At 37.3% G+C, this 26,909-nt stretch overlaps 1 protein-coding gene across 1 annotated transcript; it reads left to right on the top strand.

The window, feature by feature from the left end:
* The first annotated feature begins 264 nt into the window (after positions 1-264).
* Positions 265-25,492, top strand: LOC134752919 (dymeclin). The gene is made up of 18 exons (XM_063688701.1): positions 265-394; positions 1,813-1,956; positions 2,428-2,574; positions 3,153-3,294; positions 3,831-3,943; positions 4,865-4,984; positions 5,203-5,345; positions 7,651-7,772; positions 9,664-9,751; positions 9,870-9,949; positions 10,262-10,384; positions 12,483-12,608; positions 14,367-14,529; positions 16,610-16,708; positions 21,719-21,777; positions 23,139-23,306; positions 23,734-23,859; positions 23,972-25,492. Exons 2-18 carry the CDS (start codon positions 1,817-1,819, stop codon positions 24,113-24,115), a joined length of 2,103 nt encoding a protein of 700 aa, XP_063544771.1. The 5' UTR covers positions 265-394; positions 1,813-1,816; the 3' UTR covers positions 24,116-25,492.
* Positions 25,493-26,909: the final 1,417 nt, after the last annotated feature.

Here is a 26,909-nt window from a genome sequence, read left to right as displayed (position 1 = left end):
AAGAAAAACAGAAACGTTCCAAATCGCGCAAAAACTGTTTGTATGTGCACCGGTTTTTTGAAAAGTTATTTAAAAATGTTGATTTTACTTATTTTAAAAATATTTGTTATATATTCTTCTTATGTTTAGTCCATAAATGCATAAATGAAGAGCATAAGGCGGTCCAAGGTGTATCAATTTGGTATCAATCATCGTATAGCATGAAACATAATCGGGGTATGAAATGAACGCATCTATTTCAATTTTCAACGTCAGTGTCACATTCTGACAAGTCGGCAGTGAATTCGTGGCCAAGGAAAATAATTGATGAAACTTTTGTGAAAAACTCGATATAAAGAAAAAAATTGCACTTTTGCTTCCAATAAATTCGTCTCAGACATCACCTGTTACTAAGGTTAGTAACAATAGATCTAGAGGTGTCGTATTTGACATAAAATTCCATTGTTTTGTATGTTTGTATTTATGTTTTTAATATCCGTCGAAGAATTAATCCTCTTACGAATGCCGACTTAATCTACGTTCTTTACAATTTCTTCTTAACTATGCTTTATTGTACATTTAATTAAACTAAAACTGAGTTAGTTACACGACTCAGATGGTACCGACAGTACAGACAGAGAGCTTGTGAAGTTTTGTGTGGCCACTTACTATTCAGTCATACACAATCATCGTTGCTTGATTATTTACGGTTAACAACATTGTCGGCCTATGACTCATACCAGTTTCTTTTTGTATAAAAACCAATTTACTTATACAATAAAACAAATAGTCATAGTCAATACGAAATATACTTTTTTTTCTATTTTGCATTTTTTTTCTTATTTTGTTAATTAACTAATTACCTTATAACCTCAAAATACTTTTATTTGGCCAAAAAAGCTAGTTGTCTATGAATAGTGCAATATATAGCTCTGTTTTGATAACAAGTAATTACTTATCATTTATTCCATGGTTTGTAATGTAATGTTTTATCTTTCATCCTCCCTCATGATGTCATCCATTTGATGAAGTGTAATCGCAATTTTCATGTACCTAATAACTTCCAAGACATTCCATGACACAATCTTTTTTACAATGCATGTGCTCGAAAAGTGCGTTTCCTACGGAGCCATATCATGCGGAAAGTACTACTTTTCCGCACTAGTGCTTTTTGTTTTAATTTTTTTTTTTACAGTACATATGGTGCTACTTTCTCGCACTAGTGCGGAAAAGTGCTCTTTTCCGCACCAGTGCTTTTTGTTTTCAATGTTTTAATAATTAAACTTATTTGCCATTATATGTTTTTTTTATTTACTCGCACAATGCATAGTAAAACATTGTATGAAACACGTGCGTAAAGATGATTTCCGACTGGTATTCCTTTATACACTCGCTTTGCTCGCTCGTGAATAAGATTCCACTTGTCGGAAATCATACACTTTCAGCACTTGTTGCATAAATATCAATTTTATGGCAGCATGATGAGATGATGAGGAAGCAGAAGGGGCATGGTGTGCTATTTACTATTTTAACCCGTGATATTAAAAGAGGTGTCATACATTTTAAATTTGTAATGTCTCCCATATTTAACATGGTTTATTTGTTTAAGATAAAGGATATTTGTAATCATGGGATAAATAAATTTAAATCTTAGAAATAGTTACATTTATTATAGTTTTGCACTTGAAAAAAAACCCTTGACAAATGTATTATGTTCAAGTAATCAGTTTTTTAGCCACAGGCAGCAAAAATGCTCCTACCGCAAGCAGTGAGCACTCTAGTGATAACAGAATTATTTATTATCTACAGATTATTTGAATTTGGTAATTTCAGAAAGATGGGGGTGGCAATCAGCCGCTACGGAGAGTTATCTAACAATGAGCTGTTGGAGCGCTTTGTGTCTCCAGACATCATCAGTCCAAATGACCCGTTCTGGAACCAGCTGTTGTCGTTCAACATTACCCCGCCTAGCAGTGTGTGAGTCTCTATGTTTACCATGATATTCCACACAGCTTAATCAATAGGAAAACGAAAATACACTTTGATTGCTTAATCTACTACCCAACTTGTCTGGTTTGATTCAAAATGTGGCATTTGAGCATAGGGCATTTATTGATAACTCAAAAAAGCTATAATAACTCATCTTAGAATTATCATAGCTTTTTTGTTTGAATTGTTGATTTCGTCAAATAATTAAGCTTTATTTCTTCTTTACCCTTATTTGGCATCATCATCATCATCATATATTTAGGAGTAAGTCTCTTGTCGGTGGAGCAATTTCCATGTTTCGCGGTCCTCTGCCTTCTCTTTGACAGCCTGATACGACATCAGATAATTATTTGGCATCAGAATTCAGAATTTATATTTATATTTATATTTGAAGTATGTATTATTTGAAGTTGGTCATTTCATTCTAGGACCAGCCTGTATTTATGTATTGATTTCCAGCGAGGAGCAGCTAATCTTCGACTCTAGCACCGAGAACCTCCTCCAACAGTTCCTAGCCAACAACGGAGACACGGGCAACCTCGGCGCCCTAGTGCATGTTTTCATCACACGCGCCACTGAACTGCTCTCCTCACCCACCAGCGATAAGTAAGCACCTGGAAGGTTCTTTAATCCGTAGTCAAAATTCTAAAAAAACCCGACCAAGTGCCAGTCGGACTCGCGCACTAAGGGTTCCGTACCATTACGCAAAAAAATCACGTTTGTTGTATGGGAGCCCCACTTAAATATTTATTTTATTCTTTTTTTTGGTATTTGTTGTTATAGCGGCAACAGAAATACATCATCTGTGAAAATTTCAACTGTTCTGTACACACAGACCCTTAACAGGTTTAACAGGTTTTTGACAAGTTTTCAGAGATAGTAAAATATGTCATTTATGCATCAAGGCGGGTTTGGGAAACGGGAAACGCGAATCCGAAATTTCGCTATCTGCCTCTTTATCGCTCGAATATGCAAGAGTAACAGAGATGTTAGATAACGAAATTTTGATGACAGATTGTGGTAGTGGCGCCACCTACGCAGAGTTTCGCGTAATATGTCCTATTCCACAATTTTGTTCACAGTTTGGGGAGAACTACTAGTATAAATGTTTATAGCCTATTTTGTGTCCTACTGAGCAAAGGCCTAGTAATATCTAGAAGTTTAAAATGTTGTATTGTTTCCAGTGTGATGCTGGCATGGCAGACATTCAACGCTCTATTCGTGATCCGCGCCGTGGTCAAGTATTTGGTGGAGATGGTTCCCGAATCTGAAGTTTGCCGCCATCTTGATATTATAGTGCAGGATCGGCGACCGCCTGTTGCCGACGTAAGTGTTTTTATTTCCTTTTTTATTAGGGTTCCGTACCCAAAGGGTAAAAACGGGACCCTATTACTAAGACTCCGCTGTCCGCCTGTCCGTCTGTCTGTCTGTCACCAGGCTTTATCTCATGAACCGTGATAGCTAGACAGTTGAAATTTACACAGATGATGTATTTCTGTTGCCGCTATAACAACAAATACTAAAAAATACGGAACCCTCGATGCGCGAGTCCGACTCGCACTTGGCCGGTTTTTAAAACAAAATGTATAGTTTGGCCCAGGGCTGTCTTATTTCAAACACAGAGAGGGAATCATACTGTCTTTGTCTTAAGCTATAGCACCCAATAGAAAGGGATGAGTATTATTTTTCTGGTTTTTACCGACTGACAAGTTGTGTTTGCCAGACTATACCTATACACTTAAATGCATTATAACTAGGGATTAAGGGGATTTTTAGGGTACAATGCCAACAATTTTAGCTGTCAAATTGTGGGCTACAAAATGTTGCATCACTTTTCCTTATTTATGACAATTTTTTTTCAGCAAACAACAGACGAGGCACAGGCGTCACCCAAACAGCCGATACTGAACGCGGAGAGTCGGGTGGAGATGCTAGTCGACGCGCTTATAAGCCTCATCATAGACGTTCCAGTCACGTGAGTTTCGTTGCTTTTTTTAATTCCAGCCTACAACCGATGAGGCACAGGCGTCATCCAAACCAGGGACCGGCCCGCTATCCCTTATCGGGGTTTTATAAGGGTATTGCATAAGGCTTAACTCACCATACCCTTTGCCAGACGAAACCCTTTGTTTCTGTTTTAAAAACCCTTATATAAAGCTACCACATTTGAGTAATCGGTAGCCCAAATACCCTTACAAAACCCTTATCATCCGCTCACCAACACCTTGCATATTGCTTATAAGGGTTAGCCTTATAAAGGGCTTCCCTTTTAGCATATAAGCGTGCTAATTTAAGTCGTCTACCTTGTTCATAAAGCACACATTACTTCAAATCCGAGCGATCGTCGGCGGCGACGGCGGCGTTCTTTGACTAGGCACGTATTTTCTTTCCTTTTCATACACTACCGTAGATATATACTAATCCTGTCTCTTTCACGCAAAGGGAAACCTTTATAAAAAGCGCTTAAAGATAAGGGTAACCCTTATTAAGAGCTAGCCTTATTTTTGGTTAGCTTTTCGGTAAGGGTTAGTCAAAGGTAAGGGTATGAATGGGCTTGCAGTTCAAAAGGGAAAGTCTTTCAATGTGTTAGCCGTGTTTAAGTGTCGCCCATTGAAAGGGTTTTATCGCGGAAAGGGTTGTCCGGTCCCTGATCCAAACGATACTTTACTCCGGGACAATATAAACAAATCGCAAGTCATGCCCAAATGCTCCATATGGGGATATGGAGTACTGCTGTCACCTTTGGGCAGGAGCACCTGGACGGCTTAGACCCTTCGACTCAGTCCAAAGGCGCGCTGTACGAATCGTCGACGATCCCAAACTCACAAGCGGTATTGAACCTTTAAGTCTAAGGAGGGACGGTTTATAGAGAACTAAAAGTTTTTTTTTTTTTCAGTGACAACACATACTACCTCCACTTGGAGTGCATCAACACGCTTCTAGTACTCATGAGTGTGTACATGTTCGCTGGAGTACACGGGCAAAGCCGCATGATCGAGACTAGTGTTATTTATAGGTGAGTTTACATATTACCTTTACATACACCGCTGAACAGCTGCCAGGTGCCCGAATTAATTAATAATGACAGTATGGCACACTAACTAGACTTTAGAGGGATTTCGTTGCTTTATAAATTACAAACCTATTTCCGTAGCTAGCTCTCCGTCTATACTATAACATTAATTAGTTTGCTGTGCGTGGTGCAACTCGTTTTATAAGATTTTTTATCTACAGAACGCTATTCCAAGGCCGCTATGGCATGCAGGCGCCCCTCCTAGTGAAGATCCTTCTGAGCCATCTGTCGAGCATGCTCGCCGCGCCGCCGCACATGTTCGGCACGGGCGTACCGGGCGGCAGTATACTAGTCAATTTAGCATGTTAGTATTTCTTGTTTGTCTACACAATAGATATACTGAAACCTGCGGTGTCAGCATGGTTGCATTTTTATCATCTGTCACTATGCCTGTCACTTTCGCACTTACATATACCTAGTCGGCTCATAAGTTCTGTCACTGGCCTTTAAAATTTAAATTTGGAACTCCTAAAACAAAAACCGTTCTGCATTTGAATTTCGAATCTTTATTAAATATTTGAGTAGTATAATTTTGCAATTTTCTGTTTTCTTCAACATGGAGTGGACGCTTAAAGATAGCCGTACCGCAATAATTGCACTATATCGTTGTGGTCACTCGCCGACTAAAATTTTTAAGCTACTTGAAAATTTAAAATTCTCTCTAAGATTTGTGTATCGTACCATAGAAAGATACAGTGAGGTCTCTAGTTTAAATGACAAGAAAAGAAGCGGTCGTCCGCGTACAGCTAGGACTCCAGCGGTTGTACAAGCAATTAGGGCACGCATTGCCAGAAATCCCGCTAGGAAACAAAAAGTTATGGCCCTCCAGATGGGTTTGAGCAAAAACACGGTGAAAAGAGTGCTTAATCAAGACATGAGACTTCGTGCTTATAAACGAAAAACTGGCCATCTTCTCAATGGTCGGCTTAAAGCTTTAAGGCTTAAAAGATCTAAAGCTTTATTGAAGAAGTACGCTAAAAATAAGCACCGTTGTATACTGTTTTCGGACGAGAAATTTTTTGACATAGAAGAAAACTGTAATAAACAAAATGATAGAGTGTACGCTCGCAATAGTAAAGAAGCGTCTAATAGCATTCCCCGTATTCAAAGAGGTCATCACCCTTCATCTGTGATGGTTTGGCTGGGAGTTTCTTATGCGGGCGTCACTAGTATGCATTTTTGTGAGAAAGGAGTAAAAACTAGTGCCAAAGTGTACCAAGACACGGTGTTGACTAATATTGTGAAACCACTATCCCATACGATGTTTCTAAACCAGCATTGGGTTTTCCAGCAGGACTCTGCTCCAGCCCATAAGGCAAAGTCTACACAAGCCTGGCTCGCCTCCAATAAAATCGACTTTATACGGCATGAAGATTGGCCCTCCTCTAGCCCAGATCTTAATCCTTTAGACTATAAAATATGGCAGTATTTAGAGGAAAAGGTGTGCTCAAAACCTCATGCAAATCTAGACTCGCTGAAAAAATCTCTTGCTACGGCAGTGGCCAATATCGACATGAAAGTGGTGCGTGAATCCATTGACGACTGGCCACGAAGTCTTCAAGCCTGTGTAGATAATTATGGCGGTCATTTTGAATAAATGTTATACATTTAGATTCTCTAGTTTATAAGCTTTCAAACGCTGTACAAATTATACGGAATAAACTTAAACTTTTGATTTTATTTGATACTATGTATATGACAGAACTTATGAGCCGACTAGGTACTTGTTAGAACGTGACAGGCATGGTGACAGGCGACAAAAATGCTACCGTGCTAAGCCGGCTGGTTTAGTCTTTAACAACCCGGTTGGACCCGGGTATGTCCTTGGACCCGGGTATGTCCCTGGACCCGGGTATGTCCTTAAACTACGTCCAAAAGAGAGGTATGGGCACTGTGAATGACATCTCGCTTTGTGTGGTAGGGCACAGGACAGCGGATGTCATTCCAGATCTAGAGCAGAGCCCAACTGGGGAAGTACCTCCACCTTACAGAAAACCGCAGCCAAATAACACTAGACCCTACTCATAGTGTTGTGTTCCTGCCGGTGAGTAAGGTTGCCAGAGCTCGAGGGAGAGGAGCTTCGGCAACGCGCATGTAACTCCTCTGGAGTTGCAGGCGTACATAGGCTACGGAGACTGCTTAACATCAGGCGGGCCGTATGCTTGTTTGCCACCGACGTAGTATAAAAAAAAACAAGTTAAGTAGATTGTTAATTGGTAACCAAGGGATGAAGGGCACTCATTTCAGTTAAGGTAGTTTGGCGCTCGAAAGTAGTCAAAGCTCCAATAGTCCGAGGCTGAAATGATGCCGTTAAACACTACTTTCCTTTTCTAATACGAGGAAAGTAAAATACATGTGTAATTAAAAAAACTTTTAATTAATAATTTAGGTAAAAGTATTGTTATTATGGAATAGGTTTCATAATCAGAATGGACATTGTACAACAAATCCATTAAAAAATCTAATTTTAATTGCTTATGCTAATAGAGCAGAACCACAGCAGAAACGTATAACTTTCTGCACACTTCACAGATAAACAATGACCCACTTTCAGAGCTTGAGAAATGAAAAAGGTAACTACAAGTTTTTAATTCTGATTCTCCTCTCAGCTGGTTTCTGGAACATGCTGACCCTGAGCAGTCCTGCTGCCCCTACTATCTACACCAACCCCCCACAAGACAGACACACTTTGATGGAAGAGTTACAACAAAGACATCCTTTGGCTAATCAGGTAAGCCTACATGATCATCTGATAAGATATGAATACACAATAGACACTTAACCTCCTATAGGTTAGGTTAGGTTAGCCTTAAGAGACTTGACTGACAGACTGACCAACGTAAATCCCTAGTAGCTAAGGTTATTAGCATTAGCACCTATCTTTACCTTTAGACATACTTTTTTTTCAATCTAGTTTTTAATTCACTAACTGACTAACTGGTCGCCCAAGATACAGGCTATGCCTAGTTTGGGGACCCCTGTTCATACCATAGAGTAACTTATACTAGAGCGGTACTGTCATAGTAAATTTTGTAACCCCAGTAAATTCACTGCCACCTGTCGACACACTGTAAAACTAAAAATGAAGATTTATAAAAATACGATAGAATGTATTTAAATATAGATAAATGTTTTTTTTTATTTGCATTAATTATTTTTATGATTTTGACCCATGTTCTTTCACTGATATGCGTTAAAATTGTTAAACAACAAACGAAACCGTCAACGCCATCTATACGACTGTAGGCCAAAACTAGTAGCGCCCTCTGAACGAGAATCAAATTTTCTTGATTTTCGAGGCACGTTTTTTCCTTAGACTGTATCCATCTATTACGGAGTTATATCTATCTTTGTTCATACTGTTATATATGTACCGCTGTATGCGCGCAACCTGGACCTCATGTATACTCCATCTGCAATTTCCCATCTTTGTGTGTGCAAAATAAATATATTTTTCCTTTTTATTTTTCACAATACAAAATTCTAATGTACACATAATTTGAGGGATGGTGTCTCCCGGTAAGCAATATATTTGCCTCTATTGGGAGGCACCGCTCTTGCGTGATTATTAATAACTAATACAAAAATAAAACCGGACAAGTGCGAGTCGGACTCGCGCACCGAGGGTTCTACTTTTTAGTATTTGTTGTTATAGCGGCAACAGAAATACATCATCTGTGAAAATTTCAACTGTCTAGCTATCACGGTTCCTGCCTGGTGACAGACAGACGGACAGCGGAGTCTTAGTAATAGAGTCCTGTTTTTACCCTTTGGGTACGGAACCCTAAAAACTATACTATTTACAAACATTTACTATACTGTTTAACGTAATAGGATGTCTGTTTCCTCATATATATTTTTTATTATTTTTTATTTATTGTTATATAAAGAGAATATAAATTAATTTCGTTACAAAAATTTCGCCAAACTGTGTAACAGTGTTGGCGGTGCGCTCTTATTATTATTTTATCTTACCTAATACGTACTTATTGATTACTGTGATTAAAATTACAACATTAAAAGTTAGTTTTATGCATAACAGATGCAATGCGCATGCATCCCTGGAGTGCATACTAGTACGTACCTAAATCTAAAACAAGCTCCCACAGAATATGAATGGTAGGATAACTTTAGGGCTTGTGCACAAATCACGCAAGGTTTTTTGACTACTTTTTTATTTACGGTGGTCCATGTTTTAAAATATAAATTAATACAAATATGTACAAATGTTTATTTCTTATAATATGGTACAAAGATGGTCAAATTACAATAAGTGCGTCATATTCTCGCTAGGCGCTCAAATGGCGCTCGTAATTCTGTCTAAGATTTTTAAAAGTTATTTCTTTACTTAATGTACATATTCATCAAAACTCAAACATATAAATTGCTCATAATATTACAAGAATACAGACCTAAGGGCACAGCAATCTATTTTTATAAGTACATACTTATACTTAAAATTAATCTTATTAAGTACATGGCAAAAAAACTAACATTCTACTTTCTTCGGGAAGTATAATCGAAAAACACCTTCAGAGAGTAATAACTTTTGTCTAATAAGTATTTATTTAAGGTAGTTTCAAATTATTAGGAGTTTTCTATTGATTTTATTGTTTTTTCAGGCTTGCCTTCTATTGCTCGCGCTGGCGAACCACTGTGCGACGCGCAACCTGTACCGCCAGGCGCTCCTATCTGCTGCCGATACTGCCAGTAAGTAAGGGGGCATTAATATTATGTAACGCAATTTTCGAAGATTTTTGACCCCCCTCCCCCCCGTGTAACGCGCCGTAACGTGTTCGTTAATTAAAGAAATGTTTTTGTTGTATAGATACAGCCACAACGCCGCAGAAGGAGCCAGAGAAAGGAACGGGTCCGGAGATGACGCCGCCGCGGATAGACATGGCCGCGGTAAGTGCCAGGAGGGATCAAAGTGACTCTCTTCTTTTCTAGGACACTATATGTATCTCTTATTTCATATTTTTTAGCTTAAATAATACTTTGGAACATTATAATTTAATATTGTCTTCGGTTACCGCGATAGTTACTCATGAAATAAAACTTCGAATTATTATCAAACGCTGCAAAGGGTTCGAAACGTCAAGATGTATTATAAATTCAATATACGCGATATAATCCGTTTTTATAGTTTTATTTCACATTATAATTTCCTCATATTGTTAATATTTCCATCTTGTATCCTGATGGCAAATTTGTCCACAGCTCCACAAAGCCCTATGCGCCACGGCGGGCTGCGAGCATTCTACACTACTTCTGTATCTAATGCTGCACTCGTGTAAAGCCTACAAACGGCACGTCAGCAACGTGGAGCACATAGAACACTTGGTAAGTGCAAAGAGGATATAATAGAATAGAGCAGTACTGTCATAGTAAATTTTGTAACCACAGTAAATTCACTGCCATCAATCGACACACGATTAAAACTAAAAAACCGGCCAAGTGCGAGTCGGACTCGCGCACCGAGGGTTTCGTACTTTTTAGTATTTGTTGTTATAGCGAAAATTTCAACTGTCTAACTATCACGATTAATGAAATACAGACAGTGGTGCCATACAGACAGATGGACAGACAAATGGACAGTGGAGTCTTAGTAATAGGGTCCCGTTTTTACCCTTTGGGTACGGAACCCTAAAAATGAGGATGTATAAAAATACCGTAGAATGTATGGATAAATGTTTTTTTTTAAATTTGCATTAATTATTTTTATATGATTTTGACCCATGTTCTTTCACTGATATGCGTTAAAATTGTTAAATAACAAACGAAACCGTAAACGCCATCTATTCGAGGGTAGGCCAAAGGTAGTGGCGTCATCTGATTGAGAATCAAATTTTCGTGATTTTCGAGGCACGTTTTTCCTTAGACTGTTTCCATCTATTACGGAGTTATATCTATCTTTGGTAAGGTAACGTGACGCGATCAGTTGAGATATCTCGAAATTGTAAAATGGACACAGCTATATATTTTTTAATACGAACAGATAGGTATAAAAAAAACTAATGTATATTGTGTGGCAGCATTACCGAAGATCGACAAATAAAAACTATAATCAAAATACTTTAACAAATTTCAGCGTAAACTGATTCCCACTCGTTTGGTACGGTTGATTACGTAAAAGTAAAAGAAAATTATTTATATTGGCGAAATAAACCCTATTTTTACAATTCCCCTATGTATGGATCAGAGTGTTGGGCCCTAAAGGTGAGGGATGAAAAGAGATTGCATGTAGCGGAGATGATGTGGATGTGTGGCGTGACGAGAATGGATAGGATAAGGAATGAGTATATAAGAGGAAGCCTGAAAGTTGCACCCATAACAGAAAAAGTAAGGGCAAATCGCCTAGCATGGTACGGGCATGTAATGCGGAGGGATGAAAGTCATGTGACGAGATAGGTATTAAGAATGAATGTGGAGGGAAGTACGAGGAGAGGAAAACCGAGGAAAAGGTGGATGGACTGTGTGAAAGATGATATGAAACTAACGCAAGTGAATGATGAGATGACGGGTGACAGAGATGTATGGAAGGAAAAGACATGCTGCGCCGACCCCAAGTGAATGGGACAAGGGCAAGCGAATGATGATGTTAGATAGATAGATAAACCATTTATTCGCTTGCCACAATACACACTTATAGACAAAAAAATAGAAACAATAACAATACCAAAATAAAAATAAAATAAAGAACAAGAAGCATCAAAATTGTCTAGATTAAGTATAGCATAAGTGTGTAAAAATAATTTGAAAAAAAAAAAATCCTTGTTGTGGCAATAAATAATTTATCTATCTATCTATCTATCATCAATAAAAGCTAGGTAGGTAGGGTTGCTGTGTGCGTTGCAGCAAAACAAAAGGGTTCTGGCTCACTAATACGCTCCACTCTTTCGGGTGAAGCACTAATAATTCTGCCAGAACCCAGATCACGAACAGATTGCCGAGCACCACATGTTACTATGTCGAATGTATATGTATTGGTATGTTGTCAAGTGGACTCCAGGATGCCATGAGCCACGGTAAAAACATAGAGTAACTTATACTAGAGCGGTACTGTCATAGTAAATTTTGTAACCCCAGTAAATTCACTGCCATCTCTCGACACACTTTAAAACTAAAAATGAAGATTTATAAAAATACGATAAAATGTATTTAAATATGGATAAATGATTTTTTTTATTTGCATTAATTATTTTTATGATTTTGACCCATGTTCTTTCACTGATATGCGTTAAAATTGTTAAATAACAAACGAAACCGTCAACGCCATCTATACGACAGTTGGCCAAAGCTAGTAGCGCCCTCTGAACGAGAATCAAATTGTCTTGATTTTCGAGGCACGTTTTTTCCTTAGACTGTATCCATCTATTACGGAGTTATATCTATCTTTGGTAAGAACAAGCCTAAAATATGTATTTTCTTATGTTTGCAGATAGTTCCTATACTACAAGTGTTATATAACGCGCCAGACAGCAACTCACACCATATATACATGTCGCTGATCGTGTTACTTATACTTACGGAAGACGACGCTCTTATAAAAAATGTGCATCTTATCGTAAGTAAAATTAATTAACCCTAGAAAACCCTCTATGTATTTGGATCCGCTTGTCGTTTTGTATCATTATTTAAAAAAAAAATCGTGATCGTGAGGAAACCTGAATACATCTGCGAAGAAATTCAAAGGTGTTTAATTTCCTTTCATTTCATTTTATTTATTTCCCACATATAAGCTGAAAGTATTTCACCAAAACGCTTACACGGTATACAACAAAAAAAAACTTAAGACTAAACAGGTGTGCATAACAGGCATACAATATTTAGACATATTTATGTTTGTGAAGTCCCCACCCCGCATTGGGCTAGCGTGGGGACTATAATCCAATCTCTCTCGTGCATGAGAGGAGGCCTGTGCCCAGCAGTGGGACAGTGGGTATATAGGCTGAAATATATTATTTAAAAAAATACTCAAAACATGATATAGTTCGTTTTTAGGGTTCCTTACCCAAAGGGTAAAAATGGGACCCTATTACTAAGACTCCGCTGTCCGTCTGTCTTTCCGTCTGTCTGTCTTTTTTTGGCTTGGCCGGTTTTTTAGCATTAAGGGGCCCACTGACTATCAGTCCGCCGGACGATATCGGCCTGTCAGTTGTTCCGAACTGTCAAATTTTTGTTCTAACTGACAGGCCGATATCGTCCGGCGAACTGATAGTCAGTGGGCCCCTTTAGAAAGAAGGTAAGCGATCTTGAAATCTTTTTTTTTAAATCACTTGAAAAATAAGTGACAGCAAATATGTTACAATTATAAATCATATACGATCTTTTACATTATTTTGCTTTCATGAGTACTAATTTTTGAAAAGAATTTTTTAATAAAAAGACACATCAAGATTGTTTACCTTTTTGCTGATGCTAAAAAAACGAATTATAGAGATATGCAAAATTGATAAAAAAATTAAAAAAACAAATTTAGAGGGATTTTTACAAGTTTCATATTTCATATATCTTTATTGCGTCCATGTTCATTTTACATAAGATGGTATTGAAACATTATAAAGTCGGTACATGGTACCCTGTTAGGGCATGGCAATATAATCTTAATACCATAGAGTAACTTATACTAGAGCGGTACTGTCATAGTAAATTTTGTAACCCCAGTAAATTCACTGCCATCTGTCGACACACTTTAAAACTAAAAGTAAATATTTATAAAAATACGATAAAATGTATTTAAATATGGATAAATGATTTTTTTATTTGCATTAATTATTTTTATATGATTTTGACCCATGTTCTTTCACTGGTATGCGTTAAAATTATAAATAACAAACGAAACAGTCAACGCCCTCTATACGAGTGTAGGCCAAAACTAGTGGCGCCATCTGATCGAGAATCATATTTTCGTGATTTTCGAGGCACGTTTTTTCCTTAGACTGTATCCATCTATTACGGAGTTATATCAATCTTTGTTAATACTAATGGTGACTATTTACAAATAATACTAGACTTGATGTAACATAATTTCAGAATACATTGCAAAATTTCAGTTCTTAACTTCACGAAACTAGTTTTTTAGCTTTTAGTTTAGTACATCTATCCTCATTAACAAAAAAAATCATTTATGACGTTTTCAATTAAAAGGTACCTCTTTGTCGCTTACGATAAGGACGAAATTTGTTTGTGTCTTTACACGAATAACCTATCAGAGCGTCATTATGGCAAGCGACAATGTGGTACCTTTTACTTGAGAACGACACATTTAGTTAAAAGCCTAAGTAAAACATGATCAATATGTGATACTGTCTTCCTGTTTCAGACATTGAAAAACATTCCCTGGTACACAGAGCGTCAGATATCAGAGGTCTCACTCGGCGGACTAATGGTGTTAGTACTAGTCCGGGCTCTGCAGTACAATATGGCGCGCGTTCGTGATAAATACTTACATACTAACTGTCTCGCTGCCATCGCTAATATGAGCTGTAAGTATTTTCTATTATTAATTTCTGTAGTAGAAAAGCCATAATGTAAATTTTCGACACGATTTTCTTTAGAACTTGCTATATTGTTGAGATCCTACCGATCGCGCCAGTTAGCACTTTAGTTATAAGCAAAAAGTAAGTAAGTTATTGTGCTGTAAGTATATTTAGTCATTGAAGAACATTCCCTGGTACACAGAGCGTCAGATACCAGAGGTCTCACTCGGTGGACTAATGGTGTTAGTACTAGTCCGGGCTCTGCAGTACAATATGGCGCGCGTTCGCGATAAATATTTACATACTAACTGTCTCGCTGCCATCGCTAATATGAGCTGTAAGTATTTTCTATTATTAATTTCTGTAGTAGAAAAGCCATAATGTAAATTTTCGACACGATTTTCTATAGAACTTGCTATATTGTTGAGATCCTACCGATCGCGCCAGTTAGCACTTTAGTTATAAGCAAAAAGTAAGTAAGTTATTGTGCTGTAAGTATATTTAGTCATTGAAGAACATTCCCTGGTACACAGAGCGTCAGATATCAGAGGTCTCACTCGGTGGACTAATGGTGTTAGTACTAGTCCGGGCTCTGCAGTACAATATGGCGCGCGTTCGTGATAAATACTTACATATTAACTGCCTCGCTGCCATCGCTAATATGAGCTGTAAGTACATTCTATTATTAATTTCTGTATTAGAAAAGCCATATTGTAAATTTTCGACACGATTTTCTATAGAACTTGCTATATTGTTGAGATCCTACCGATCGCGCCAGTTAGCACTTTAGTTATAAGCAAAAAGTAAGTAAGTTATTGAGCTGTAAGTATATTTAGTCATTGAAGAACATTCCCTGGTACACAGAGCGTCAGATATCAGAAGTGTCACTCGACGGACTAATGGTGTTAGTACTAGTCCGGGCTCTGCAGTACAATATGGCGCGCGTTCGCGATAAATATTTACATACTAACTGTCTTGCTGCCATCGCTAATATGAGCTGTAAGTATATGCTTATTATTAATTTCTGTATTAGAAAGGCCATAAATGCCATAATGTAAATTTTCGACACGATTTTCTTTAGAACTTGCTATATTGTTGAGATCCAACCGACCGCGCCAGTTAGCACTTTAGTTATAAGCAAAAAGTAAGTAAGTTATTGAGCTCTAAGTATATTTAGTCATTGAAGAACATTCCCTGGTACACAGAGCGTCAGATATCAGAAGTGTCACTCGACGGACTAATGGTGTTAGTACTAGTCCGGGCTCTGCAGTACAATATGGCGCGCGTTCGCGATAAATATTTACATACTAACTGTCTCGCTGCCATCGCTAATATGAGCTGTAAGTATATCCTTATTATTAATTTCTGTATTAGAAAGGCCATAAATGCCATAATGTAAATTTTCGACACGATTTTCTATAGAACTCGCTACATTGTTGAGATTTGAGATCCTACCGATCGCGCCAGTTAGCACTTTAGTTATAATTATAAGTAAAAAGATATTAAGTGCAGAAGAAGAGATAAATACGTACATACCAACTGCTTAGCCGCCATGTAAGTATCTTTATCACGAGTCAATAGAATTTCAACCTTAGCATTCCATTTTAAGGTTCACATTAGATTGAACTTATGCAAAAATTCATTTGTTTTTAAATGAATTACCAAAACTTGAGTAATTGGCATATACATATTAGGATCTTTTTGATAACCCTTCTAGTTTGGCGGAAAGCCCAATATGGTGTCAGCGAAATACTCGCCGTATTTGTTCTGTATCTATAACTCAAACACACCCCAAATATTCATGTTGAATCTCTTTCCTTGTAATAGGGAGCGGCATAAACTGTAGGGGGCAGCACAGGAGACGTCAGATTTTTGGCGCGAGGCGTAAATGTGTAGTTTATGATTCCAAAGTAGCCCACAAGATGGCAGCACTTGCTTTGGCGTGAAGTGTCAATGTACATGTGATGTACATGTTTATGGTTCCGATTCAGGCCACAAGATGGCAGACCCTCCAACGCGCGCGGTCCCTATAGCAACTGACAGTGATGCAGGCATATAAAGCGATAACTTTTCCGACTTGTTCCAGGTGAGTTCAGAAACCTTCACCCTTACGTCGCGCAGAGGCTAGTGTCGCTATTTGAGACGCTCTCCAAACGAAGAGCAAGGTTATGCAACGAAATAGAAGGTAACAACTACAGTCAGGAACAAAAACAGCTAACGTCCATTATTCTATTTACAAAAAAAATGCGTTTGGATAGTTTTGACCACTTCACCCGCTTAGCCACTTCTGATGCTGTAGGCTTAGAGGATACGGACCAAACGGAGTAGCCATAAACAGGCGTTCCCCTTTGTATAATATATAAAATAGTCGGCCAATGGTCATACACAATGTATGGACTGACGTTTATCTGACATGGCTATTTTTACGTTACGTATACATTTGACGTTCCCCTCCCCCGCAAAAATTGGCAGACTGTTTTGTACAGAAAATTACAGACATGGCGTCTCCGTTTGGTTATATTCTTCAAGGCTGTAGGTTAATACAGGATTTTACTAAGATATATTTATTTTACTGAGCAACATAATTGTCGTAATTGTTATAACACATTCACAAGCCACACAGTTTCGACATAATTAAATATATTAAAAACGGGTCACTCACGTGTTTTAAGTCGAAACCGCTCGACATGTTTCACTCCGTACCGAGGAGCGTCATCAGGAGCTTGCGTCGACGGTGACGGACCGGTGACTAGCAAATGACGTAGTGAGTGTTGTGTGCCACCCATCATTTGACAATAATGCCGTAAACGAGGGTAGTTTCTCGCCCCCCCCTGCCGCCACCGGCGCCCGCGCCGAGTCATCGGGCGCGGAGGGCTGCGGCCCGCAGTCTGCGCCGCACGGTGGGCTGGATGGCTCGAAAAGAGGACATTCGCACTTTTTTCAGAAAATCATTTTTTCAAAAATGCTATCCAATAGAGAATTATATGAGGAACAATAAATGTGGTATACATTTTTGCGAAATAAGGCATATTGACAGCAGAAAAAAATAAAGTCTGTTTTTTTGTATGGGACCCAAAAATAGGTATCTTGTTTCTCAGAAACTATTAGAGGTCCCGTCTTCTACCTTTCAAGACTTTGTTTTTCTACTTTTATAGAGTAAGAAACGATAAGCAGATTTTCTATTCGGGTGCTGTTTTTTTTTTAGTCCAGTAAAAGTTAACACATTTTCGATTTTTTCGTTTATGTCTTTTTTGGGTTTTTACATTATATTTCGATAGTTAAAAGTAAAAATGATAATAACACATAGTATATGTAACGTTTATTAAGTTATAAAAAAATCCTAAATACATTTTTTACATTTTTCATACAACTAAAAAGAAATAATCTAATGTTTTACAATAGACACATGTCATTTAAAATAAACAATAAACAACAAAAAGTAATATGGTTATGGTATAATAATTACGATACATAAATAACATTTCTTAAAAAAATACATATACCTAAATACAAAAATTTCTACACTTAGTGAAAAAGTTATTCATTGGTATTTTCTAACATTTCAAAAAGATTATATTCATGGTCGTCGCTCGTATTATTTTCTATAATTAGTAATTTTAAAGCTTCGGGTGAGAGTTTTTTAGCTTTCTTAGTTAGTCGTGGCCTTAGAAGAGTTATTTGTGGATCAGAAGATATAAGAAAGTTGTGCAAAATATCTTCATTCGTCATGGTTCTGCTACATTTTCTAGCATGGTGTTCTCTCACATTGCGAAAATCTTTGTTCCTCGCTTCTGATGCTTCTTCTGATAATTTTCCAATTGGTAACATGCCGAAATGCTTAATTATGTCAGCCCCATGTATTAAAAGCTTGTGTACGCTAGATGGCATATAATACCGCGCGTATAACTCTTCACTTGTACACAAAACTGCAGTTTCACGACAATAGTCAGAAAATTTTGTTATATTTACATGTTCTCCAGAAGCAATCACTTGCAAAATTACATGAAATCGTTGAATCACATTGACATCGATTCCCGTAATACGGGCTGTGATTTCAGGGTTGGAGAAGAAGCGTCTGGCAGTGTTACCATCGTTTGTTGTTCCAGCTCCTTGCTTAACGACATCAATTAGTAATCCCAGTTTTAAATTCGTCTTGAATCCGTTTCTTCGCTTGTTCCTTCAAAATCTTGTTCTCTTTTGCTGCGGTCCATTTCTTGAATTGCAATCTGTAAGCTAAAAAAAATAATGTTATTACCAAATGACTCAAAGTAAAGAGTGTAAAGCAAAAGATACGTTTATAATAAAAAAGTTAAATTACTTATATGAAGTAAGTATTCCATACACCTAATCCAGGCATGTAATGACGACAACCCATATTGTAACATATCCTCTCTGATAATTTTTTTACTTAAATCATCAATTTTATTCATTTCCGTTGGTTTAGCACGGCAAATATCACATGAAGCTAGTTTCTGACAGATATGAAAAAATTTTCCCATCAATCATTGTCAAGTGAAGCTCGTGTTCTACTTTCGTAGAAGATTCAGTAATTTCAGTATACACAAGGGCATCTATTTCCGCCTGTGTTTCGGATTTATATTTTTCAACCATGCTTTTTGTTTCCTTTGTAAACTGAAACATAATTGGACGACAAAACCCAGTTGATGATGGTCTATCATTCTCCCATACAGTTTCACCATCACATGTTAACTTAAGTGGTACTAAACTAGCCATAAAAACGCTTGACACATCAAATTCACTTTGCGTTTTCATTTTGTAGTTGCTTTGTGCAGAAGCTCCATCAAAACCCCATTTACTCTGCAGCTTCAAAACTTTGTTTTCGTATTCACCTCCAATCGCCTTCAAAAGCCTTTTGGCAGTTAAATCTAATAAAGCTTGTAATTTTATTCTGGCACCATCTTCAGTTATAACAACATTTTCATTCGAAGGGTAGCACATTTGTTTTTCGTTCTGAATGGCAAAATATGATGGATATAAATTTACTCCTTGGTCACTCGCTACATCACGTAAATTAATATACTGCCACTTAGTAAGTTTCAATGAAGTCATTAAGGCTAAAGCTTTCTCTGGTGATAGTAACTTATTCATTTTTTGTTTGTGTATGTAGTCATCTACATTTTTTATGTCTTCTGGGTGATGCAGCAAATAATCAATAATCTTGTTTAAACTCGCGTGGCCACCCTGCTTTAATTGTTTACAGTTAGCTGCACTCACTTCTTCGGGCGATAAGGATTTGCTTATCCGCTCTAATCGTCTTCTCTTCTGTCTCGTCGAAAGGTCTTCAAAAGTTTTCCGTGAAGATGAAGGTGTTGCGGGATCAAATGAAGATTCCACAATGTTTTTATTTGGTGGAACATTTTCAGCGTCATCGTCATCATCATCCTCTTGAAAGTTTTCGGCCACCGACAAATCATCTTTTGGCCAACATATGGCCCTGCTTAGCCATTCCCTGTTATTCTTCATAAAATCGCCACGAATGCGATTAGACTTTCTCCATCTTCTTTGGATATTTGAGCAGTACCTTTGACAAAACTTCACATATAACTGTTCTTGTTCTTCAGATAAGTTTAATGTCACCTTCAAGTATCCATATAACTTTGTATTGTCCGATAAAGATCCAATATTATTCAACACGTTAAACAAATCAATATTGTTAACAAGACTTTCCATTATTATTAGTATAGTCAATTCCGTACTAACTGAGAAACGATAACCGAGTATTGTTTTCGAGAAACTAATTTATGTGTTAAGTATATCATCCTTTTATTATAATTTTAGCTTATCCCCACTTAAGTGAAACGTAATCTGGGGTTCACCCTTAATATAAAACTCATTAATGTTAGGTAAGAAACTACTACCTAATAGTGTAAATCACTAATTAATAGGAGCATCGCTACATGGTGATAATCTCATCAATTAGCGATGAGCATCGAGGGGCATTAGCAATGACATCATTAGTTAACTGAACTCTTCTAAATTAAGTATTATGCATATTGTTTATCAGTTAAACAATTGTAGTAAATTAACACGCATTTACAATACAATAATCTTTAACTAAAGACATTATAAGATATACGTTTATGCAATAATTAAGTGGTGGCCTATTAGTTAAATCGTTCTTTTAAATAAGTCTTATTTGACCATATTGTAAAATATAATTAACATTTTATGATTCATTTTGTTTTTGCGAATAATAATTGTTTCAAGATAAAAGAATACTCACTATTTCGTCTTCCATAAAATGATTGAGTTGTAAATAACTAACAACAAATTTGAACCAAAATCAACTGTTTCCCAAAAAAAAAAGTAAAAATCGTCGCATCTGTAACTTGTTATTAATATTATAGAATTAAACTATCAAAAAATATTGTGGCATCCCAAAAAAGACATAAACGAAAAAATCGAAAATGTGTTAACTTTTACTGGACTAAAAAAAAAACAGCACCTGAATAGAAAATCTGCTTATCGTTTCTTACTCTATAAAAGTAGAAAAACAAAGTCTTGAAAGGTAGAAGACGGGACCTCTAATAGTTTCTGAGAAACAAGATACCTATTTTTGGGTCCCATACAAAAAAACAGACTTTATTTTTTTCTGCTGTCAATATGCCTTATTTCGCAAAAATGTATACCACATTTATTGTTCCTCATATAATTCTCTATTGGATAGCATTTTTCAAAAAATGATTTTCTGAAAAAAGTGCGAATGTCCTCTTTTCGAGCCATCCAGCCCACCGTGCGCCGGTCCGTCACCGTCAGCGCAAGCTCCTGATGACGCTGCTCGGTACGGAGTGAAACATGTCGAGCGTTTTCGACTTAAAACACGTGAGTGACCCGTTTTTAATATATTTAATATGTCTCACGGAAGTTTTGTTATTAGAATTTCAACATAATTCATTAGTGGAAACGTGTGGCTTGTGAATGTGTTATCTGATTTACTATGTGTGTTGTCTTTGCCTGTTTGTTTCCCAAAGGTTTAAATAAATATATTGTAATCCTTTACTAACAATTATTCTATCCTGGATCTAGAATAGCAGAAGTATATTTTATAGCTTAATTTGCACGTGCGTAAATATAACTTTTTGCGTAAGAATGTAAATTGAAAGATCTTCTAACACTTTACTTTCGATTACGTGTTGGTTTAAAAAAATCAAATTATTCTTGCTTTTGTTTTCAGGCGGTGATATTAACAATATAGAGTTACCACATCACGCAGAGGAAAAAACAGAAGAAATGGTTAGTACCTATATAAATTTTAATAAAAAATATTGATTTTGCTCACTAGGTAAACAAGCGAAGTGTTGAAAATAGGTTTTCATTATAGCATGTGCGCATCCCAAAATTGGACATCGGTCTCCTCTCAAAAGGATTTGGGTTATACGTTATTTTCATATATTATTAAATATTATCGAATTATCGATAGACGTATCGAGAACGCCTGGAAGAGCTTCTGGTCCATGAAAGCGCTAATGAAGGGTGACCTTCCCTTGTGTCTTAAGCGCAAACTCCTTGACATGTGCATCCTGCCCATCCTTACGGTGCACAAACTTGGTCATTAACTGAGGCCCTAAAATCGAAACTCAAGGTTTGCCAGCGAGCTATGGAGCGTAGTATATTAGGTGTTCGTAGAACTGATCGAATCAGAAACACGGAACTACGCTCCAGAACTAGAGTTGCAGATGTAGGCGTCAAGACCGCTAAGCTTAAGTGGGACTGGGCGGGACATGTCTGTCGCATGCACCCGGAAAGATGGGCCAAAATGGTTACTGAGTGGGACCCACGGAGCACCATAGACGGTGCAGGCCGGGGTTCAGGCAGACCAAAAAGGAGATGGCGGGACGACTTGGACGCATTCTACCCCAAATGGTGGGAAAATGGCGATGACAGGGTCGAGTGGAGAAAACGAGGGGAGGCCTTTGCCCAGCAGTGGGACACCAAAATAGGCTAATAAAAAAATAAAAAAAATTAAAGTCTTAATTTTAACCGGTTTACGGCTTAATACGTTTTTTTGTGCTTTTATCAATTATCATCCATATCAAGGCTAAATCAAGTAGTGAGAAACCTGGAAATGGTCAGAAAACGTTTTCGGATTTACTTTTTTTTGACATTTCAAAAGGAGAAGGGGTTATAAGGGAACAGTGTGGGCTGAACGAAGACGTAGTGACAAAAATTGAGAAAGGTATGTTGAGATGATTTGGACACGTGGAAAGAATGAGTGAAAGAAGGCTAACAAAGAGACTGTATAAGGGAGAGGTAGAAACGGGAGTTGGAAGGGGCAGACCTCGGCGGACTTTCTCTGATCAGTTCGGGGAAATCCTGAAGAAAGGCCAGGTCAAGAGCACCCTAAACCGGCGAGCGTATATGAGGAATGTTATGAAAGTGAAGGAAGCGAAAGAGGTATGTCAGGATCGTAGCAAGTGGAAATCCATGGTCTCTGCCTACACCTCCGGGAAATAGGCGTGATTATATGTATGTATGTTCAAAAGGAGTAAAAACCGGTTCCTGCCCTGCTGTACCTGGAAGGTCGCAATTCGTGAATTCGAATTTCAGTCTTAGTGGTGTATTTTACAATTTTCCCTTTAAATTTACTCTTCCAGGTGGAACACATTCAAGTTCTAGACGAAGTACTCCGAATGCTGCTGGAGATCATGAACTCCTGCCTGACCCACCAGCTGCAGCACAACCCCAACATGGTGTACTGTCTCCTGCACAAGCGGCAGCTCTTCCAGAACAACCCTCATCACATCACGCAGAACATTGAAATGGTATGAATAAACCGGCCAAGTGCCAGTCGGACTCGCGCACGAAGTGTTCCGTACCATTACCCAAAAAACGGCAAAAAAATCACGCCTGTTGTATGGGAGCCCCACTTTAATATTAATTTTATTCTGTTTTTGTTGTTATACCGATAACAGAAATACATCATTTGTGAAAACGTCAAAGTGTAGGTTCATGAGATACAGCCTGGTGACAGAGAGACGGACAGCGGAGTCTCAGTAATAGGGTCCCGTTTTTAACAGGTAGTAGGTAACAATAGGTTGTGAATAAACGTGTTGCGCGCGTTTGAGCAAGACTCATCGGCTTTTTTCGTTTGGTTGTAATTGGTTTTACGTTAATTTCCATACATTTTTGAAAAAACGTATACATGCGTTGCCCTGCTTTCTGATGTACTTAACCCGTTTTTTGTTACAGGTGATAGGTTACTTCTCGACGCGCCTCCAACGGGTCCAAGACGGCGCCGGCGGCGACCTCAGCGTCACAGAGGTGCTGACGTGCATCAAGAAAGGGGCCGAGCAATGGTCCAGTGACAGGTTAAAGGTAAACTAGATAAATATCCTCCTGGATTGGGGTCGCTGGGGCTGTGTAAAATTATCTCAAATACACGGAAACAAATTCATTGAGATTGACTTGAAACCAATTTTTTCTCCAGAAATTCCCCGACCTAAAATTCCGCTACGTGGAAGAGGAGAGGCCCGAGGAATTCTTCACTCCATACGTATGGAGCCTTGTGGGGGGCTGCGGGGGGGTGTACTGGAGCAGCGAGTGCGCGCGCGCCGCCTCCGCGCTTTGCTGATACCCGGGGGCACCGTCGTTTGTCATTAATTATACAACATTCTAGTGGGATTCAAACTTTACAGAAGTAAGCATAAGGTCGTGGCACTATATGCGGTTAAAATTTGTGTAAGTACGCAGTTACGATGTTTTCATTATTATACCGCAATACTGCAATAAGTGCTCAATAAATATCATAAAGCTTACTTCTACAGAGTTCTTTCTTATCCTAAAAAAACAAACTAAATATAGCAATCCCGTGCAAGATCTGGACATTTGATACGCGACTTAAAAACCGGTTTCCTCTAACCGGTTTGGTTATTTAGTGGAAAAAATTATTAGGACTACTTTAAAAATGATTTATTTAACTATCAGTAGCTAAACAAACGGTTCGTTTAATTAATTATTTTTCAATAAGAGGTATGGTTTGTCCTAAAACCGGTTTGAAATCGGATCGAAACCACAGAATAAATAATAGTACTAGGTACAGAAGGTTCAGTCTCTAACAAAACGCGTCTATTACGAGATATAAGAGCAAGCGCGAACAGGCGTCCGTTTCGTAGCGGTGCGCGGCAACCACTGCTAGACACCAAAATTGGTGTGGGCCGCATGTACTTGTAGCGACGCGACGAAATCGCGGAGTGAGCCACGCGTCAACTAAACCGTCTGCAAAGGACTGCTAAATATTGTAACTATACATTGAAAAATGAAATAGGTCGTTGTAATCCGTTGTCATATAGGAGATCACAGAGAAATTTAATTCTCACTTGCTAGATTTACATTATGTATCAACTTGTGGTGATAAAGTGTACTATAATAATATATTTGACCATAGGGTAGATTTAAATACTAAGGTATTTTTAATTATATTTTACTTGAGATATTTTAAAGGTCGTCAGCTTTTTATGAGTAGTTTTTTCATTTGACAAAAATAGTGTTCAAATATTTTTTAAATTTATTTAGGCAACAGTGGCGGCACTTTAAAATAACCTAAATGCACTTGCTTTTCCGCCGTTTTATGTTTATTCTTAACACTATTGTCACAATATATTAGAAATATATTTAAATATATCTGTGACGCGTTGCTGGGGCATTGCACGAGAATGTCGCTTACGTAACGCCATTAGACTATTTTGCCTCACTTTAGTTAGTAAAAAAAAAATACAGGACTAAACTGTATTAAGGGGTTATTAAATGTATCCTATCACCGGACGTTTTTTTGCTGAGAGGGACAGAGAGAGGTATATGTTAGTTATTGCTCTGTCACTCATAGCAGAAAGTGTCCGGATATAAATATAACTAATAACCCAAATTGTATAGGTACTTTAATATAGTTTTAATCGAAACGCAATATTGTATTATTATTGTAATAAATATATAAATAAAATTATATTTGAATTACTTGTCTTTCCATGTATTTGTTTACACATAATAATTTATAAAATTCCCTAATCGCCGTAAGTGATATGATCTTACTCCTTGTAACTTCATTGATGTGATAGTGATTTAAAAAAGAAGACTTACAGTTACTAGTAATTCGCATTTTTTGCAATCGGTTAAGCTACATGCTCCATTTGACTTTTAAATCTGTGCTTTCAAACCAAATTCTAACGCTGCGCGCTGACGGAATAATCCGTAAAACGGAACGTATGCGGCATTGAAGGGTGACCAGTCTAAAATACGTACAATTATTAGAAGTTTACTTTTTTAACCTCCAGTAAACTAATAAAGCAATATTTAATTTAAAACAAGACTGATCAATTTTTAATACATGATATTTCATATTTAACACATATTTGATTATTTCTTACGTTTTGAATTAGATTTGATTAAATTTCATAAATGAGGTCAGGGATACCATGTGAAACATTGCAAATTCTTACATTTCCTTCCTTCCGTTCCGATTTTTTGTCAATCAAATCAATCGACAGGTGTGGAAGTGCGTAAACAAGTGTTTAGAAAACAAATCATTAGATTATTTCACGAAAATTAAGCATTTTGAGTGTTTTGTGAACGATAAACTGTAAATCAGCGTGTTGTGATTATTTCTAATACATTGACAGGACGAGTGATAAGATATAAAAACAAGTAAGTGTTCTGTTTTCAATGCGTAAAATGTTATTATTGAATTTATTAAAAATATACGCGCTTCGTTTATTTTGATACTTTTTAAATAGTTACTACATAAATGTCTTTTAAGCTACAGTTAGATTTTGTTTTTTTTTGTCGAAGGTAGATTTTGCCTTACTGGTTTATTTAAAAAAAATCGGTTCTTTAAATTATAAGTTAAAAAAAAACATTTTCATTTCTCATGCTCTGAAAGAGGGTCATTGTTGTTCTAAAAGGTGTGCAGAAAATGATACGTGTCTGCACTAGAGCATTTTACGTTCGAAGTACGATTTTTTTAATTTTTTTACGATACGCAATTGAAATTTGAGTTTAAATGGATTTGTTATACAATTTCCATTCTAATATTTGACTCTCCATTCCATAAATAACGATACTTTTGCCTGAATTGTTAATTGAAAGTACCCTCAAAAAAATACTATAAAAATGTATACTTGTCATGTTTAAAAAAAACACATGCATTTTACTTTCCTCGTATTCGAAATGAAAAGTAGAGTGTTTAACTCGGGTGAAAGGCATCATTTCTGCCTCGGACTATTGGCGCTCTCACTGCGTTCGAGCACCAAAATACCTCGGCAGAAATGAGTGCCTTTCATCCCTTGGTTAACAATCTACTATTTTAATGTAGCATCACATAGGACCACATTAATCTGCTGTTTTTTTGTAATAGTTTAATTTAGCTAAACTAT

This window comes from Cydia strobilella, chromosome 25 (assembly GCF_947568885.1).
Source record: "Cydia strobilella chromosome 25, ilCydStro3.1, whole genome shotgun sequence".
Taxonomy (NCBI): domain Eukaryota; kingdom Metazoa; phylum Arthropoda; class Insecta; order Lepidoptera; family Tortricidae; genus Cydia; species Cydia strobilella.
This window is presented reverse-complemented; position numbering and strand designations above follow the sequence as displayed.